Below are 20,766 nucleotides of genomic sequence, written 5' to 3' on the forward strand. Positions count from 1 at the left end.
CTCAGGGACTAGAAAGCTGAGGGAAGGGCCGGTCATTTTCATTAATGCTAGACAATTCCTTTAACACTTGTGCATTTGTTTTTTTTACTTTAAAAGCTGCAAACACTTACATGTTGTTTTGCCATAGTGCAGTAATCTACCACTGATCAGACACATTTTTTACTCCACAAATAGAAGTCACCAGGAAGAGGCTTCTAATAGATGAACCTCCCCAAATGTGATTATTGTCAATCCAACATTCTTTTTGGTGTCTTATTATCAATAAGGCTTAAAGAGGTTCTTACAAGAAAATCTGATTAATAATACAGGATGAATAATGGCATGTCCCGATTGCTGCTGTATGCTATGGCTAAATGTGGATTCTGTTCAGCAAATGTGTACCATTTTATTGTATTTTAAAAAAAATTCCCATTCATGTGTAGCTTAAAAATCAAAGCATGCTGTGGATTTTTTAAAGCCTATGTACAACTTTGGGGGCATTTTTTTTTAGTATTGCCTTATACTCATTTTGAGCTAAAAATTTTGAACCCCTGTCCAGACTTGAGATTCTCTAGTAGCAGGCTCTGAATTTTTACTCTGTTCCATCAGGCAGTTTAGCTGATGGCTCCTTATCTCTGCTTTCTAACCTCCTAAACACTCATCACAATTCTTATCTTACTGCTAAGAATGTGGCTTAAAGGGAACCTGTCACCGGGATTTTGTGTATAGAGCTGAGGACATGGGTTGCTAGATGGCCGCTAGCACATCTGCAATACCCAGTCCCTATAGCTCTGTGTGCTTTTATTGTGTAAAAAAAACCGATTTGATACATATGCAAATTAACCTGAGATGAGTCCTGTATGTGAGATGAGTTCGGGACAGGACTCATCTCAGGTTAATTTGCATATGTATCAAATCGGATTTTTTACACAATAAAAGCACACAGAGCTATGGGGACTGGGTATTGCGGATGTGCTAGCGGCCATCTAGCAACCCATGTCCTCAGCTCTATACACAAAATCCAGGTGACAGGTTCCCTTTAAATAAGTGTTTGACCTTTTAGAAACCATTTATGACAGAATGGCTCAATATTTTTAATAAAGACCAATTGAAAAAAATCACTTAGCACAAAATGAGTAAAATGCAATCATAAAAGAATATTGCACAGCCTTCACATTCCACAGCATGCTCTGATTTCTAAGAAGGATTTTCTTTAGCTACATGTGGATAGTATTTTAAAAAATACAATAAAATGGTACAGGATTTGCTGAACCACAGCGCCACATCTGAATGTATATTTAGCCATAGCATAGAACCACGGATAAAGAGCAGCTCTGGTAGGGAAAGGGTCATCCATTTATCTCATGTTCTGCCATTAATTGGCTTTATTAATCAGATTTTTTTTACTCTGCTCAGGAAACACCATGCTCTCTTCAAAATGCTAAGATCTAGCGTTAAGTCTTGTGTAAATGCATTCTCTCATCCTTACTTCTGGTGCTCAGATATGTTACGGGTCCCATGACATACCATGCAAATAAAGATTTTTAACCAGAAACAAGTAGATTTAAATGAAAACTGGGATATTGGAATACAATACTGAAAGTGACATAATAAAAGTGTCCTAGTGGTGACAGAGCCCCTCTGTGAATACAGCCATACGACATCAGCTCCAATATACAGGAAATAAGCCAGCATATCCGCTCTGCTGTAATACTACCTACCTCATGGTCTGCCTGAGTAAAGGACTCTCCCCTACTTGTGTCTTTAGTGCAGCGTGGGGGCTTCCAAGTCCGTTCCTGTGTAGTATTATTATAATAATAGAAACGTCCAGTGTTATCTTTGTGCGTTTCCCACTCCCCTGTAATTTGGACTGGGGGTGCATTAGGTTGAGGGGGTAGATAGGACTGAGAGATCTTCAGCTCTTGCAGATTTGCATACACGGGAGAATCAGGTCTTGCAGTGGCAGGAGAGACAGAAAACTGAAGAGAACAGACACCACAAAGAAAAAGTTACCAATTACTAGAAAAGGAGACACCCATCACCACCATCACCCCGATCCATTACATTTTCCGACACAGCTGCCATTTTGCTTGACTGCAGATATTAGCAGAGGTAACAATCATGATAAAAATAAAGACACAAAACTTCTGCAACTGAGATATATGCCTTGAGTAGCTCCACTAAATAGATGATGTAAATCATGGCTCTTTCTAGGCTTAAGAGTCCAGTGGGCGGTCCTATCAGTGATTGACAGCTAAGGCTGTATAAATGCTCAGCAGGAAAGGCTATATATCTGCTCAGCTCCTCCTGCTCTATAACATGCTGCAGGTAGACTGGACTGCATTTTCAGCGACGGGTTCCCTTACAGCCCTAAGGGTTGTAGTCAGCGGATTACTTTTAGGGTATATTCACACAATGCAGATTTGTTGCAGAAGCTTTGGTTACTTTTCCATTCGTCTAAAAAGGGGGCTTGAAAATCCATGTGCTTGCTGCCAAAACAGCCCCATTCAGATAAACGGAACTCCTGTTCAGTTGCAGACATTTCTGCTCTAGCCTTATGATGGTCGCTTTAATTTTCGTGCTCCAGTACGTGGAGTCATATCGCATTGTACTGTGCAGGAGGCCTATTCTCAAGCAAAATGGCAGCTTCCTCAGGATCACCTCATTGCTTCCATTTTTCCAGCAGCAAAATTTACTAATGTGTTTATATTGCTATTTAAATCGTTTTTAAAAGTGAAATAAATGGAAGCAATATCTGAATCTCAGAGAATTACGATTTCATTTATGAAAACTGCTGCAGGGAAAAAGTGGAGGTGCTGCCCAACTGATCATCAGCTTGTGGTCAAAAAATATAATTTAGACGTCCACTTCTCCTCTGCACCTGTATTCATAAGGATCAGACACCACAGGTCACATAATGGGGGCACACGTGAACTAGCGGCAGGACGGATCCGACAGGCTGTTCACCCGCCGGAACAGCCTGCCGGACTCCCCTGCCGCTAGTGTGAAAGTACCCTAAACAATACAGTGTGTGTGTGTGGATATATATATACATATACATATACATACATACATACAGTCATGTGAAAAAATTAGGACACCCTTTGAAAGCATGTGGTTTTTTGTAACATTTTTAATAAATGGTTATTTCATCTCCGTTTCAACAATACAGAGAGATTAAAGTAATCCAACTAAACAAAGAAAACTGAAGAAAAGTCTTTTCAAGATCTTCTGTAAATGTCATTCTACAAAAATGCCTATTCTAACTGAGGAAAAAGATAGGACACCCTCACATGTATTCCCTCTTAAATTGGCTCAGATCTCACACAGGTATATCACACCAGGTGCACATAATTAGTAGATCGTTACTCTGCATGTTGAATGAGGCTTGCCCTATTTAAACCTCAGACATTTAGTTTGGTGTGCTCCTGACTGTTGAAGTGAGAGTGAGCACCATGGTGAGAGCAAAAGAGCTGTCAGAGGACTTCAGAAAAAAGATTGTAGCAGCCTATGAGTCTGGGAAGGGATTTAAAAAGATCTCAAAAGATTTTGAAATCAGCCATTCCACTGTCCGGAAGATAGTCTACAAGTGGAGGGCTTTCAAAACAACTGCCAACATGCCCAGGACTGGTCGCCCCAGCCAGTTCACCCCAAGAGCAGACCGCAAGATGCTAAAAGAGGTATCCAAAAACCCTAAAGTGTCATCTCGAGAACTACAGCAGGCTCTGGCTACTGTTGATGTAGAAGTACATGCCTCTACAATCAGAAAGAGACTGTACAAGTTTAACTTGCATGGGAGGTGTGCAAGGAGGAAACCTTTGCTTTCCAAGAGAAACATCGAGGCCAGACTGACATTTGCCAGCGATAAAGTTGACAAAGACCAGGACTTCTGGAATAATGTTCTTTGGACAGATGAGTCCAAAATTGAATTATTTGGACACAACAGCAGAGGACATGTTTGGCGTAAACCAAACACAGCATTCCAAGAAAAGAACCTCATACCAACTGTGAAGCATGGAGGTGGAAGTGTCATGGTTTGGGGCTGCTTTGCTGCAGCAGGACCTGGTCAGCTCACCATCATAGAATCCACGATGAATTCTACTGTGTATCAGAAGGTGCTTGAAGAACATGTGAGACCATCAGTTAGAAAATTAAAGCTGAAGCGGAACTGGACCATGCAACATGACAATGACCCAAAACATACTAGTAAATCAACCAAAGATTGGCTGAAAAAGAAGAAATGGAGAGTCCTGGAATGGCCAAGTCAAAGTCCAGATTTGAATCCCATTGAGATGCTGTGGGGTGACTTGAAAAGGGCTGTACGTGCAAGAAACCCCTCAAACATCTCACAGCTGAAAAAGTTCTGCATTGAGGAGTGGGGTAAAATTTCCTCAGACCGATGTCGAAGACTGGTAGATGGCTACAAGAACCGTCTCACTGCAGTTATTTCATCCAAAGGAGGTAACACTCGCTATTAGGGGCAAGGGTGTCCTATCTTTTTCCTCAGTTAGAATAGGCATTTTTGTAGAATGACATTTACAGAAGATCTTGAAAAGACTTTTCTTCAGTTTTCTTTGTTTAGTCGGATTACTTTAATCTCTCTGTATTGTTGAAACGGAGATGAAATAACCATTTATTAAAAATGTTACAAAAAACCACATGCTTTCAAAGGGTGTCCTAATTTTTTCACAAGACTGTACATACATACATACATACATACATACATACACACATATACACACACACACGTATACTTATAGTGTACAAAGAATAATTCTGATAAAATATTTAAAGGAACTCTAATCCCCAAATGATATTTAACAAAAATTTAACTGGAGTTCGCCGTTATCAGCCGTTTTAGGCTAGTGAGAGGCGGACTAGTGTTCTTCAAAGGAATTATTCTCCCATGATCGCTACGTTATAATACATTTACATACATGGGTGACGTGAAGGACATGAGCAGATATGGTATATAGGCGGCACTGCAGGGTTAGTGCTCCTTTAAAAAGCATTATTCAGAACGGTCAGGTTACCAGGACGGATTTACAATTCATTTTAGAAGTAAATGTGAAAATTGAAAGAAGGTCTCGTACAGGAAAGTATTCATGGGGCTTTGGGAAGCAGAGATATAAGCGGCTGTATGCAGGCTCCTAACGCTAGACAGCAGCTTTATTATTTATATACGGGATATGAGATACGTGTACAATAACTGGAAAGGGGGTCCGCGCCACCCTGTTCCTGCACATTCTATTCAAACTATGGGACAGACAGAAACTAAGGGCTCATGCACTCAACTGTATGTATTTTGCAGTCCGCAAAACACGGATCCGCAAAAGCAAAAAAAAAAAAAAAAAAAAAGACGACATCCGTGTTGCATCCGTTTTTTTGCCGGATCCATTGAAATTAATGGTTCTACATGCGGTCGGCACAAAAACAAACAAAAAAACACAAAACAAAAACAAAAAACGAAAATACGTTCGTGTACATGAGCCCTAAGTCAGTCACGCACAGAAACCCACCAGTCCCACAGACTGGAGCGTCAGCATGTATGTTCAGCCGCTGCTCCACTCAAAGTGAAATCAGTCCTGCAATGGACCTTGCATACAGTGACCGGGATCTCTGCTGCCTGAACATCTATGGTATGGCTACAGTGAAACCTTGCATTTTTAGGTTATTGGTGGAGGTGTACTTTATAAGGGGTTGTCCCACGAAAAACATTCTACAGTTTTTAAACCAGCACCTGGATCTGAACACTTGTAGTTGCATGTAATTCCAGGCCTTTAAATGTTCCCCCTTAAACCCCTGGGAGGTAGATTTCGGGTCATTTCCCTGCTAGAAGGCGAATCTCTATCCCAGCCTCACATCACTGGCAGACTGCATTTACCGAGAATGGGCCCTGAAAGTGAAGGAAGTGAAGAGGTTTTCCTCAAGAATAGCTCTGGACTTCCTGCCATCCACCTTTCCATCAATCCGGACCAGTTTTCCACTCCCTGACAATGAAAAGCATCGCCACTGCCTCCACCATGCTTCACTGTGGGCAGGATTGGTTTATACCACACATTGGCCCAGATTTACTAATCCTATAGATGACGTGATCCTAAAAGGGGGGTTCCCATCTCAGACAATGGGGGCCTGTCGCTAGTATATGCCCCCATTGTCTGAAAGGTGCAGGTCCCAGAAGTGGCACCTGCACCTATCCCTTAAACTGAGCCGGAAAAGTGAAGGAGGGTGCACCAAGCTTGCGCAGCCACCACTTCCATTCACTTCAATGGGGCTGATGGAAATAGCTATTTTTGGTGGCCCTATAGAAATGAATGGAGGGCACTTTAAATAGAAATGCCTTTGTGCGGGTGCGGAACAGAAGTGCGGGTGCGGAACAGAAGTGCGGGTGCGGAACAGAAGTGCGGGTGCGGAACAGAAGTGCGGGTGCGGAACAGAAGTGCGGGTGCGGAAAGCACACTGTGTGCTGTCCGCATATTTTGCGGCCCCATTGAAAATGAATGGGTCCGGATCCATTCCCCAATGTTGCGGAACGGATCCGGACCCATTTTGCGGACGTGTGAATGGACCCTAATGCTGTATTAGACGGCCCAATGTGGCAGACGGTTGTCAGAAGGGAAGCGTTCCTTCCCGGCAATCACCTGCTCGTCAGCGGAGGAGACCACTGCTATTACATGCAACAATCTCCTCTGCAGCATTGGGGAGGAGTGATCACTATGCCATCGCTCGTCCCCATGCTGTCTAGTGGTTTGCCAGCGGGAGATTGTGATTAGACACCACAATCTGCTACCTGCAAACGATTTTTTAACATGTCAAAAGATTCAGATCGCCCGATGATTGAGCTCATTCATTGGCCAATCGGCTGCAGTATTACACTGCCAGATGATCGCTAACGAACGTTCATGCGAAAGCTCTTTAGCGATTATTTGCCGAAAAATCAGGCAGTGTCATACAGGCTTTAGACAGCCTGTCCAGACCTGCATCAGATTTATCGCAGGGGCTCAGGCTGGATGATACATGTGGTGCAGGGACGGACACTTTTCTCTGATACTTTTGGATGGCTTACTTTGAGACATAATCTCTCACCAGAATTGAATTGTGGCACATCCTAGGTCCCATCCCTTTCCGGTGAAATTATAAAACAAGATCCAGATTGTTATTTCAAGGGGAATACAAGTATTTACTAAAACCAACAGGTCAGTGGAACGAGGAAAGACGATGACATGCCTTTCTGCAGACAACACACAATGTCATACACATCTGACACAAGAATTTTCCATATCCAGCAAAACCAATAATGGTTCCAGAGAGGACATCTATAGTCCCATCTGCAGCGCACTTCTTCCTCTGCACATATGTTCCTTCAGAGACATTTATTAGAGATTTAGTAGAGAACGCAGTAAAGTTAATGGTCTGCATTTCTTGGAAAGCTTCTTTCCACCCCACAATGGAGAACAGATGTTTGCAGCTCTGCTTTCCAGTACTACATTCTTGAACCAGGAGGCTGCAGAGACAGATAAGAGCCTTGACCTAGAGCTGCAGATGGAGGCGCGCGGGAGGAACACTATTCCAAAGGGATGATTAAGGGTATGCTCACATGAACAAATCTGCAGAGTATTTTTCCGTGGCATAGATGCAGTGTTGAGCCTTGTTTTTAAAGGGCATCTGTCAGCAGATTCGTCCCTATAACACTGGCTGACCTGTTACATCTGCGCTTGGCAGCTGAAGGCATCTGTGTTGGTCCCATGTTCATATGTGCCAGCATTACTGAGAAAAATTATGTTGTAATATATGCAAATGATCCTTATAGGAGCAACGGGGGCGTTACTGTTACACCTAGAGGCTCTCGACAACTGCCAAACACTTTCCACCTTGATTGACAGGGCCAGGAGCGATCACGTTTACACAGCCTAACCCTGTCAAAGTGGAGAGAGCACAGCAGTTCCTCTAGGTGTTTCAGTAACGCCCCAAGAAGCAAATTTTCATATATTAAAACATAATTTTTCTCAGCAATGTGGGCACAAATGAACATGGGACCAACACAGATACAGGTGCACATGCAACAGGTCAAGGCACAAGTCTGTTGACAGATCTGCCCTGTGTGCTCCACCCTGCCCTCTACAGATGCAGGCCCTGGAAGAACAGAAAATCTGCCTGGAGTCCTGAGACTCTGTTCCCAGAGCAATTATCCCTGGAGAACGCTGTGCCCTCCCGGACGGCACAGTGCCACTAGTACTGTGAAGCCCACATCTGACAACTGCTGAGCCGACCAGGGAATAGCAATTACTGTACTGATCAGTCAGCACAATGATGGGGTCAGATCACAGAGTAAAAGAACTCTGCGCACCCTAAACTACGCTCCCTAGGGCCCGGCTCTATGACTGATGAAGTGCGTCCATCGAATCTATGGCTACAGCAGGAGAAGCTGCTGCGGGGAAATAAAGTATTATATGCCACCCAGGCAAACCAACCACGTAAACATGGATGGCGGAGACCGTCATGGCTCCGGTCCTAAACAGGGTTCTTCTTTATGACAACCTAAAGCATTTGGATGAGGATCGTTTCTGGACCTAAGAGTCTAAAACGTGTGTGCACGGTACATTATGGAGGCTCCCTAACAGGTTACAAGCAGGCACAGCTAAAAGCAGCCCACGCACATAGCAAATTCCGCAAATTGCGGATTCGCAAAAAAATTAAAATAAAACACGGATGCCGTCCGTTTTTTTCCGGATCTGTTTTTTTTGCGGATCCATTCTAATAATGCCTATCCTTGTCCTCAAACTAGAAAAAAAAATAGGACATGCACTATTTTTTTGGTGGGGCTAAGGAACGGACATACTGATGCAGACAGCACATGGTGTGCTGTCCGCATTTTTTGCGGACCCATTGAAATGAATGGGTCCGCATCCTATCAGCAAAAAAAAAAAAAAAAAACACGGAACGGAAAAGGAAACAAAATACGGTCGTGTGCATGAGGCCTACCTCACCTTTCTGGACCTCTGCCATAATGACCACAGTCTAAGGGCGCATCCACACATTTTGCCGACAAGAATAGGCATTTCTATCATAGGACGTAATGTGTGGGACTGAAAATGTGGGACGCACACGGCTTGTGGACTGCAACGGATATGGTCATGTGAATGGACACTAACCGGATGTACCAATTTTTGATGAGAATTAACATGTCACAGACTGTGGGGCACAATTACTAAAGTGTTTGTGCATGTTTTTAGTAAAAAAAGATGCTGTTTTAGGCTAGGGCTACACAACGACATGTGTCACACGACAATTTTTATAATGATAGTCTATGGTGTCGCACTGCGATATGTGACATGCTGCGACACGACAGTAGCAAAAAAATCCATCCATAGACTATCATTATAAAAATTGTTGCGCGACACATGTAGCAGTGTACAGTCGTGGCCAAAAGTTTTGAGAATGACACAAATATTAGTTTTCACAAAGTTTGCTGCTAAACTGCTTTTAGATCTTTGTTTCTGTGATGTAGTGAAATATAATTACACGCACTTCATACGTTTCAAAGGCTTTTATCGACAATTATATGACATTTATGCAAAGAGTCAGTATTTGCAGTGTTGGCCCTTCTTTTTCAGGACCTCTGCAATTCGACTGGGCATGCTCTCAATCAACTTCTGGGCCAATTCCTGACTGATAGCAACCCATTCTTTCATAATCACTTCTTGGAGTTTGTCAGAATTAGTGGGTTTTTGTTTGTCCACCCGCCTCTTGAGGATTGACCACAAGTTCTCAATGGGATTAAGATCTGGGGAGTTTCCAGGCCATGGACCCAAAATGTCAACGTTTTGGTCCCCGAGCCACTTAGTTATCACTTTTGCCTTATGGCACGGTGCTCCATCGTGCTGGAAAATGCATTGTTCTTCACCAAACTGCTGTTGGATTGTTGGAAGAAGTTGCTGTTGGAGGGTGTTTTGGTACCATTCTTTATTCATGGCTGTGTTTTTGGGCAAAATTGTGAGTGAGCCCACTCCCTTGGATGAGAAGCAACCCCACACATGAATGGTCTCAGGATGCTTTACTGTTGGCATGACACAGGACTGATGGTAGCGCTCACCTTTTCTTCTCCGGACAAGCCTTTTTCCAGATGCCCCAAACAATCGGAAAGAGGCTTCATCGGAGAATATGACTTTGCCCCAGTCCTCAGCAGTCCATTCACCATACTTTCTGCAGAAGATCAATCTGTCCCTGATGTTTTTTTGCTGCCCTTCTTGACACCAGGCCATCTTCCAAAAGCCTTCGCCTCACTGTGCGTGCAGATGTGCTCACACCTGCCTGCTGCCATTCCTGAGCAAGCTCTGCACTGGTGGCACTCCGATCCCGCAGCTGAATCCTCTTTAGGAGACGATCCTGGCGCTTGCTGGACTTTCTTGGACGCCCTGAAGCCTTCTTAACAAGAATTGAACCTCTTTCCTTAAAGTTCTTGATGATCCTATAAATTGTTGATTGAGGTGCAGTCTTAGTAGCCACAATATCCTTGCCTGTGAAGCCATTTTTATGCAACGCAATGATGGCTGCACGCGTTTCTTTGCAGGTCACCATGGTTAACAATGGAAGAACAAAGAAATTTAAGCATCACCCTCCTTTTAACATGTCAAGTCTGCCATTTTAACCCAATCCGCCTGACATAATGATCTCCAGCCTTGTGCTCGTCAACATTCTCACCTGAGTTAACAAGACTATTACTGAAATGATCTCAGCAGGTCCTTTAATGACAGCAATGAAATGCAGTGGAAAGTTTTTTTTAGGATTAAGTTAATTTCCATGGCAAAGAAAGACTATGCAATTCATCTGATCACTCTTCATAACATTCTGGAGTATATGCAAATTGCTATTATAAAAACTTAAGCAGCAACTTTTCCAATTTCCAATATTTATGTAATTCTCAAAACTTTTGGCCACGACTGTAGTTGTGCCCTATGTGTCGTGCGACTTATTGTCACGCAACACATGTCGTCGTGTAGCCCTAGCCTTAGTCTGTTTAGACTAGGGTTGGGCGTCATCAAAAATATTCCCACTATAAAGATATTAAGAAATTTATCACGATAATGATATATATCGCGATAAATACCCATTTACAAAAAAAAAACACTGGGGGCCACAAGGAGACATTATACTGTATGGGGGCAATTGACACCGCTGCTGCCGCGACAATGATCGTTCCCCTTGTGTCAGGCCAATTGATCATGTGATGTAAGGGGACCAGGTGACCACTGCGGCCACTGATTGACTGCAGTGGTGTCAAACCAGATGTTGACAGGGAGCAGAGAGAGGCAGCAGGTCTGATCAGGAGAGGGGTCGTGTAAATCCTGCACAGAATATGGAACAAGCGGGGGAGGCCGCACAGCTGTACCCCGTATACACACACTGCCTGGTGTTGTGAGGGGTCGTGCACTGAACACACAGGTCTAGGCTGTAGAGATCAGGACACGGGACTGTGTGGTCACATGACTTATATCGCTGCCGTCCTTCCCCAACATCTTTATCGTAGCCAAAACAAGTAATAATAAAAGAAGCAACTGTATAATATGGCTGCAGTGAGGGGCGCGTGTTGCTTTTCTTTCCACTTATTACTCTTTAGCAATGACTTACCATCTTACTAGGTCACCGTGTGCGCGTCATTCATGAAGCGCGCTTAGCCACACTGCACATGCACGGTGACTTTCCTGTCCAGCCCGCTCCTCGCGCTCCACTGATGGAACTCAGGAGCCACAGAGAGAAGGCGGGAGCTTCTAGCCACAGCTGCGCTTCTTGTGGATCCTCCGGCTGTGGTCTCACTGATGCCGGGTGTTTTATTTTACGGCAGCATTCCGTTTTGTGACCGCACACAAAACCGATGCAAGCTGTGGTTTTATGTCCGGTCATAAAAAAACGGATCTGGCACTGAAAATAATGTAAGTCAATGGTGATGGATCTCTTATTTTTTTTTTTTTTTTGTAGCCTATAAAACCGGATCCGTCACCCATTGACTTTCAATGTATTTAGTGATGGTTCCTTTTCCCCCCCATTTTTATTTCACACAATTGTGTCCTAACGGAACGGATGCATCCTGATGTGAAAAATCAAAACTGATCAGTTTAATTCTGGTATTGAGATCCTCTGCCGGATCTCAATACCAAAATTAACAGCGCAAATGTAAATATAGCCTAATTCAGAAGTTTTCTAACTTTTAAGACCTATTTATGTAGGTGCGCCTTTTTTTGTACCTCAATTTGTTGCAAAAAGAGTCTGATTTCTGCTCCACTCCAGGACTGGCGTACTTTTCTTTGTCTGTTTTGGGTGGCGATTTTTTTTTTTTTGCATTTTCTGGCAGACATGCAACTTTTCTCTGCAAAGATGCAACTTTTTTCATGCGCAAATAAAATAGACCAGTCTAAGTGCATATGAACCTGTTGAACTGAAAAACTACCACCAGAGGTCAGACTAATAAACATACGCCTAGTCTAATTCATCAACGGCTGTGCGACTTAATAAACACTCAGCAAAAGAAAGACAGCTAAATGAAATACGCCCGTCTAAAAAGGCGGACTTGATAAATGTAGTCCAAGTCCGCTGGTAGTAATGGCAGTACAATCACCGGCGACAATTAGTAAGGGCTAAAGTAAAGCCACCAGCCCGTGATTACCGCTGAGGTGGCAGGACGCTACTTCTAGCTCTTGTGCTGAGAAAGCAGCAGCCGTAACCTGGAGCCCTGCCATTAATGATAACCAGCGTGTCCCCTCCCACGGGCTCAAACATAATTTGGGATCAGCGTTTAGAGGATCAGGACGAGAACTGTCCGACTTTCGCAGAACATTCTAACTGTGATCTGTCGGCATGCTCAAAACTTCTCTGCTCTACATTGAGGCGGGGGAATATCTGCCCAATAATCAGGAGGTGCTCTTGAGGGCACATTGTTCTTTGTATCAGCCAGCTTCAACATGACGGGTCTGGATGTTTCTGTCATACATGAATGCTTTTCCGATTGCTCAGCATGATGCCTGATCACTCCCAAAGGGAACGGAGCCAGAAATTGTCTGATTGTTAAAGGCTATGGACAGCTTCAGAGTTAAAAAAAAAAATTATTACTGTATTAAAAGTATTTTAGGGTTGAAACATTTTGCGATAGGGTTTTCTTAAAAATGTTGCCCCATTTGGCTGATACAGCGGCTATATTTTTATTCTATAATATGGGCCTAAATTAGCTTGGGAAAGAGTTCAGCAGAGGTCAGGGGTGCCAGAGAACGAGCCTGCCTGACGGATTCATAGAGCCTTATTCACACGTCGATCGGTGACTTCCATCAGTGATTGTGAGCCTAAGGCCTCATGCACACGACCGTTGTTTTATTCCGTGTCCGTTGTTCCGTTTTTCGTGATTTTCTGCAGACCCATTGACTTTCAATGGGTCCGTTGAAAACTCGGCTAATGCACCGTTTGTCATCCGCGTCCGTGATCCGTGGTTCCAGTCTGTCAAAAAAAATATAACCCGTCCTATTTTTTGCACGGAAAACAGTTCGCAGACCCATTGAAGTCAATGGGACCGTGAAAAAACGCAGAGGCACACAAGATTGTCATCCGCGTCCGCATCCGTTTTTTTCCTATCATTTGCATGGCAAACTTGACTTAGACTTTTTTTTTTACTTTCCTTTATGTCTGGTGGTCCTCCAAAAATAAAGGAAGACACACGGAAACAAAAACGAAAACGGATCACGGAACCCCATTTTGCGGAACGGAACACAACAACGGTGGTGTGCATGAGGCCTAAACCAGGAGTGGAGCCTCCACAGATATAAGGTATAAGGGAAATATCTGCTCCTGTTTAGGGATGAGCGAACTTATGGTCCGTGGTAGCGGAATCCATAACAGAATTATTAGATGACCCGAACCTTGTGCGCCGAACTTGAAAACACAAGTTCACTCAACACTATTCCTGTTCTGTGTTTAGGACCGCACCTGGTTTTGGCTCAAAATCACTGATGGAAATCACTGAACAAACACTGACTCTGTGAAGAAGAGCTCATACACATGGCCGTAGTTTCAGTCCACCTGCGCGCTGTTCACATCCGAAAGTTCCTTCCGCGGCACCTGCAAAGAAATAGAACATGTCCTATTCCTGTCCGTTTTGCAGACAAGGATAGGACTTTTCTGCAGAAGTAGCTTCAGCCCTAAGGTATCACAGAACAGCTTTCTGCAGCTTCCATGTAGTAGGAAACACTGCACCTGTGGAAGCCAAAGGGAGCAACATTTTATTACATTTTAGAGGGTTTGGGCAGTGGAGTAACATTAGTGACCTATTCCAGTAATGGTGAATCTTTTAGAGACCGAGTGCCCAAACGGCAACCCAAAACCCACTTATTTATCGCAAAGTGCCAACACTGCAATTTACCCTGAATACTACAGCCCAATATAGTATATCTTCCATGTACTTTATCACTTAGCTATAACAGCCTGCCTGCATTCAGTGTGCTGCCTGTGCTGTTCATGATGAATGGCAGGAAAAGTCTAAGGCATATGGGTACACCATAGACTTTTTCCAGGGTGCGGGTGCCCACAGAGAGGGTCAGTGATGACCGACTCCACGCACCCGCACCGATCAGCTGAGGATAGGTGTTCAATATTACTGCACTGCACACCCCCTTTAATAATTTTTATTAAAAAACTAGTACAAAAAAGTTTATTAGTCAAAAATACATCAGTAATAATGTAGAAAAATAAAATGGCTCTAAAGACTATGTATATTTTCAAAGGGGTCATCCAGCTTCAGGGGCCTTTCAGGGTGCAGAATGAAGCATACTTACCTGCTCCCTGCTATCCTTTGTCACCCGCCGCTGAGCTCCAGTCCCTGCTGATAAACCAACTGGAATCCAGAAGCTGGGAGCAGTTAAGTAGGCTTCTCTCTGCAGGTCCGGAGACGTGGAGGGGGGTCTGGCTGAAAGACCCCAAAAGGTAGAAAACCCCTTCAAGGACAGTCATTACCTACATGTTATATGCATATGGCTGTACATGTGTTGTGTGCGGGGGCTATACTGGATTTTTGCACACAGTGGTTTTTTCTCACAGATTCCAAAGAAAAATCACATACTATGTTACTCAGATATTCGCCCCTAGAAGATGGCTCCAAACAGTGGCCTACAGAGTGCCTACATGGGCAGCTATACAGGCTCATCACGGCATCAGTACCAGTTCCCAATGGACCCCAAAGGTTAACGTTTCCCCTCAAACACAATGGGATAACTTTTGGGCAAGTTTTTGGACGTTTAGAAGGCAATGGTCATAAATAATGGGAGAAGCTACAGACATGACTCCGATACTAATATGGTTGGATTAAACCAAGTAATGTAAGATTACACCGTGCCAACCACCATAACACCATGGTCCCCATTTAAAACATTCAATCAACTTATATATATATATATATATATATAAAAAAGGTATTTTTTTGACCCATGAGCTACGCCTTTACATATTTTCAACATGACCAGCCCATACCTCTTCTGCCAATTTACAGTCTAAGGTCCTAATTAGATAATGACTTGATCATGCCTACGTGAAAACTAGGACACCCATAAAAATAAAAAATTTAAAAAAAAATTTAAAAAAAGGAACACCTAGGGCCGAATTCAGATGGACAAAATGTGTCCTGCATTCATCCAGACATTCCGTTCCTGGTTCCTCATATACGGTTCCCACAGAGTACTATTACTGCCGTCTGACCGCTGCTTACAAGGAACCCTCCGAAATAGGTTATCTTATGTCCCAAAGTTAGTAAAGCCATTGAAGTAAAGTTCCAGGAGACTTGGAGGACACTGGGAAGAAGTTCATAAATTTTTGTACTAGGGAGCCATAGGACAGGACTGTGCAAGGCTTTGTTGTGCGATTGTAGCCTCATTATCATCAGATTATAGCGTGCATATAAAACACGCAAAAATCTAGTTTGCGTAAACAACAATCATAATAAAAAAAAGAAAATAAAAAAAGGAGCCAGGTCCCTGCAGTAAACTCTACAGGGTCACCACCAAAAACACTGATGCTCTCTGCATTCTGTTGATGGAGATGCTTCTTTCCGTCTTTGATCTCAGAATGGTGGCATTAATTAGCAATGTGTTTTATGTCAAGAAAATTATTAAAAGATTATACTTTACAGGAGACCATCACTAATTCCTGCATCTGGGACATTCACACCATGTTTTATGGTATATTTTTGCCTGATGACACAGACACCATGACATGACGGGGACAAGGCAGCTAGTGTTATGGGATCCATGCTGCAATAATCCGCCTGTAATCTACTGCAAATCCGGGTCCGATTTCAAGGTGCGGGTTTAAAAGTTCAAGAAACAAAAGGTGTGAATGGATTGTTAACTGTACGACGACGCCAGTACAGTGGAAACTGGGGCCAAGCAACTTTTACAGGACGTAGCTACCAGCATTTCCAGACTGGTTATAGTGGTTATCAGAACCCCTTTCTGAAAAGTTAAAACGTCACTCTGCTTTCAGATCCTCACGTATAGTCTTCTGTGAATTCTCAGTCTGACTTTCTACCCAAAAAAGTTTTAAAATGTATCATCTGCCACATAAGGCTACTTGCACATATGCATTGAAACTATCCGGCAGAGGAACAGCCTGTCTGAGTGCATCTTATTTGACATAGCCAGAGAACCGCCAGACCCTGTTGACTTTAATGGGACCCAGTGGGCTTGTTCCCGGCATTAGTGCCGGGATTCAGAAGGGCAAAAAATGGAGCTTGCACTTGTTTTTGCCCTGCCAGGTGCCATTATAGTCAATGGACTTCAGTGGTCAATGGCAGTATCCAGCAATGCCGAATACAGTGAATTCCAGCAGGCTGCTCCTCTACCGGAACAGCCTGCCAAATAGTTTTATTGCATATGTGAAAGTAGTCCAACACGTATACATGACCTTAAATCCAGCCAATAGAACAGTCTCCAATTATAGAGGATAAAGTTCTGGGGAGCGTGTTGCAATTTGAAATCACTTTTGCAAAAGGGAAATACATCACTTCTCTGGTCTCTATTGCTGCAATCTCTGTAGTAGAGAATAGAAGGTTCTGGCTTCCCATGGTGTAATAGAACGATGCAGATTCTCAAGAATCGGGGGTAAAAAGGAATATTGTAAACAAGAAAACATATAAAATAAGTGGACGCCAAAAGGTTTGACTCGTGGTCTCAAGTTCCACCACATCTCTTCATAACTGATGATTAGAAACAGTTAAGAAGTGAATCTAGAAACATACCCACTTCCATTTCATGAGGATTTTCAGGAATCTAGAGCAGCGCAAATTTTTATGCCGATGCTGCTGTGATCACAGGACTTTATTAGCTAGCATAGGGGTAAGCAACGTCTGGCACTCCAGCTGTTCTGAAACTACAACTCCCATCATGCATACTTGCTCTGCTCTAAGAACTCTCATAGAAATTAATGGAGCATGCTGGGAATTGTAGTTTCACAACAGCTGGAGTGCCGACGGTTGCTGACCCCTGAGCTAGCAAGTTCCCTTTGCAGTCACACAGTCTTCTAGTCATTCTCGGTTTGGGTTAAATATTCAAGCAATTTTGTTCTTTTTTAATGTAGCTCAGCTGGTAAGAAGTGAATATCTCCCCCTAAAAGCCTTGCCATACAGTGAATGATGTGCAAATGTGCTCACAATCACCTAGGACAGAAGATCACCAGTTACATCAATGTACACATATCTGTCACTATCAGACATGTATATATGTTTTAACAGGAATGTATAGGCTACAGTTTTTTAGGAATTTAACCTAGATAATCTGTTTTTAAATAGTTTCCTGAACATAATTACGGGAGTGCTGAACTGACCAGAGATGCTGTTAACAGCATTTAGAGACATTCTTTACAGCAGCCACATTGACCATACTGAACCTGTAGTCTGGAGATGTTCATTGATTTGGACTCTGTGACCTGTGCAAAAATCATTGTGCAGGGAGGGGGAGTAGGTACACTGTGATCACAAATTGTCAACTTAATTTTATCACAATGTGACATGCTGCGACTACAACAGCTGCCAAAAATCAAGACATGTTGGACTTTATGCTGCACGTCGCATCCAACTTTAGACACACAACTTGCCTGCGACTTGTTTTTCACAGCCAAATCACAGTTTTTAAAATATGTTACACATATTTTGTGTAATGTGACTTTTGTGAAACCTGGAACCCAAAACCACTGAAAAGTGATTTCTACGGGAGAGGAAGCGCGAGTCTATTATGAGGAACAGTTGCCAGACTGAAAACCTAGTGACATAAAAATAGAGGGAAAAAACTAAAATGCTTAAAAAGATAATGTAGAATAAAAACTATTTAAACAAAAGTTTTTTTCGGATTTCCATTAAAAGCACTCAGATATACTACAGGACGGTGATCCTCTGGGGAGGATTAGAATACTTCTTTTCCTTGGCATCTTCCTTTTGTGAAATAGGCAGGTATGTTTATTGCTCTCCATCTTCAAGTAGACATGAACTGGGAGACAGAAAACCTGAAGGGGGTTGTCCAGGAATACCTAAGCTTTAACTGGTGCTTGCAGCCTGCCTCCACAATTGCAATATTTATACTTGCTTGCTTCCCAGCAATCCAGTCCTGAAAGATGGCTCCCGCCTGTCCATTTTCTGGTCCTCGGCTTGTTTACTTCCTCCTGGGCATGGTCACCTGCTCCACTGCAGTTAACGTCTGGTTTCTAGAGTGACATGTCCACATGAGACAGGTCATCGCTGAAGCCAGTGGTTGGCAGTGGCGGAGCAGGTGACCATGGCCATGTCCAGGAGGAAGCACACAAGCCAGGGACTGGAAGATGGACACACGGGAGACAGTGAAAATTTGCAGCAAAAATACACAATTCCGCCTCATATTATCCCTCAACCGTATGAGCAAGAACAATCAGATGAAAATCCTGGCACATACTAAAAAAAAAAAGTAAAAATTTACGGCAGCGCAACCCACGCTTATCACTAAACTCGTATTTTCCAATAAACAACTGGTGGACGGCCCTGTATCAGACCTGCACCTGACCACAACCTGGTGACTTGCCTTACAGTTGACTGAAGTAGGAACTTCCCATTACTAAAATTAGTTCACCAAAATCAGCATTTTCCTCAATTTGCAAAACCTATATTTTACTCATTTACAGAAAAAGGGAAGACTAGGGCAGATTTACAAAGCCTACAGATGATGTAATCTAAGACGGGCTGTCTAGACCCGCACCAGGGGCTCAGGCTGGATGATACATGTGGTGCAGGGGGAGACACTTTTCTCTGACTCTCTACCATTAGCTGGCTTACTCCAATACAGAATCTTGTGGTGCAATTTTGGCACAAAACGTTGCATTCTAGGTCCTGTCCTCTTTTTACTAAATCTGCGCCCCTTACTATTTAAAGGGCTTATGTCACTAGAATCATTGTAGTGAAATAGGCTGACGTGTGCAGGTCAGCAGAAGCTGGAAACCTAGCTCCCAACCCCATCTGTGGTATTATTTCTGAGAAAACTGAACTTTTATTACATGCAAATGAGCCTCTAGGAGCAACGGGGGCGTTGTCGTCAGTCCTAGAGGCTCCATTCTCCCTGCTGCTGCCGCAGCACCCTTTGATTGAAAGGACCAGGCAGTGTAGAACGCCATCACGGCTGGTCCTAACTTGTCCTTGTCTCGCGTCTTTGGCGTGCACTTCAGTACCCAACGCCGGTGCAGTACAGAGAACTACCAGTGAGCGCCCCCCTGTACTGCTCCCGCGCCGGGTACTGAAGCGCACAGCAAAGGCACAAGACCATGACAAGTCGGAGCCAGGCATGATGACGTCCTACACTGCATGGCTCTGTCAATCAAAGCGTACAGGGAGTATCAAAAACAGGGAAAACAGAGCATCCAAGAGTAATGATAATGCCCCGTTTGCTCTTAGAGGCTCATTTGCGTATATTAAAGTTGAGTTTTCTCAGAAATAATTCCACAGGTGGTGATGGGACCAAGAACGCTAGCTTCTTCTGACCTCACATGTCGCATTATCAGCCTGTTTCACTACAATGATTCTGGCGACAGAAGTCTTTAAAGGGATTCTGTCGGCACGATTTTTGATACTGCGATTTTGGTATCCTCATATTAGTCTCCATTATCTCATTAAAAATATACTAGTTTTACCCCCACCTGTTTTTTCATTTTTGATAAAAATAGTTTTTTATAGGTTTGATCTCTGAGCCCAGCGCCGCCCGGCTGTTAATTTATTCACTCCTCTCCGGCCTTTTGTTTTTCTCAGTGCGCCGTAATCCTGCGCATGCGCCGATCACACTCGATGAGGCTGCTGCCAGGACACCGCGTGGGCCTGGACGTGTGTGACATCGGCGCATGCGCGGGATTACGTCGCACTGAGAAAAAAAAAAAAAGGCAGGGAGAGGAGTGAATAAATTAGCAGGGGCGGCGCTGGGCTCAGAGATCAAACCTATTAAAACCTATTTTTAGGTTGGGGTAAAACTAGTATATTTTTAATGAGATAATGGAGACTAATATGAGGATACCAAAATCTCAGTATCGAAAATCGGGCTGACAGAATGCTACTTTCACACTAGCGTTTTTCTTTTCCGGCACTGAGTTCCGTCCTAGGGGCTCAATACCGGAAAAGAACTGATCAGTTTATCCTAATGAATTCTGAATAGAGACGTTTTGATGGTCAGGAGGGGGCACCGCGGGAGGGATTACCACTGATCATGCACATGTAACAATAGCCCAGTAACTGGGTAATACTTCAGTAGATCGAGT

The 20,766-nt window shown here is 43.5% G+C and overlaps 1 protein-coding gene across 6 annotated transcripts in view; it reads right to left on the reverse strand.

Moving 5' to 3' along the window:
- ARHGAP12 (Rho GTPase activating protein 12) overlaps nucleotides 1-20,766 on the reverse strand; it is a 95,222-nt gene that overhangs the window by 45,246 nt on the left and 29,210 nt on the right. For 5 of the 6 annotated variants that reach the window (XM_040434259.1, XM_040434258.1, XM_040434257.1 and 2 more), the window contains exon 3: nucleotides 1,701-1,958. The exons of the other annotated variant lie outside the window; for it this stretch is intronic. In XM_040434259.1, the coding sequence (XP_040290193.1) occupies nucleotides 1,701-1,958 (258 nt within the window). The remainder of the gene's footprint in view (nucleotides 1-1,700; nucleotides 1,959-20,766) is intronic. 6 annotated transcript variants of the gene reach the window in all.

This window comes from Bufo bufo, chromosome 5 (genome assembly GCF_905171765.1).
Source record: "Bufo bufo chromosome 5, aBufBuf1.1, whole genome shotgun sequence".
NCBI classification, from domain to species: domain Eukaryota; kingdom Metazoa; phylum Chordata; class Amphibia; order Anura; family Bufonidae; genus Bufo; species Bufo bufo.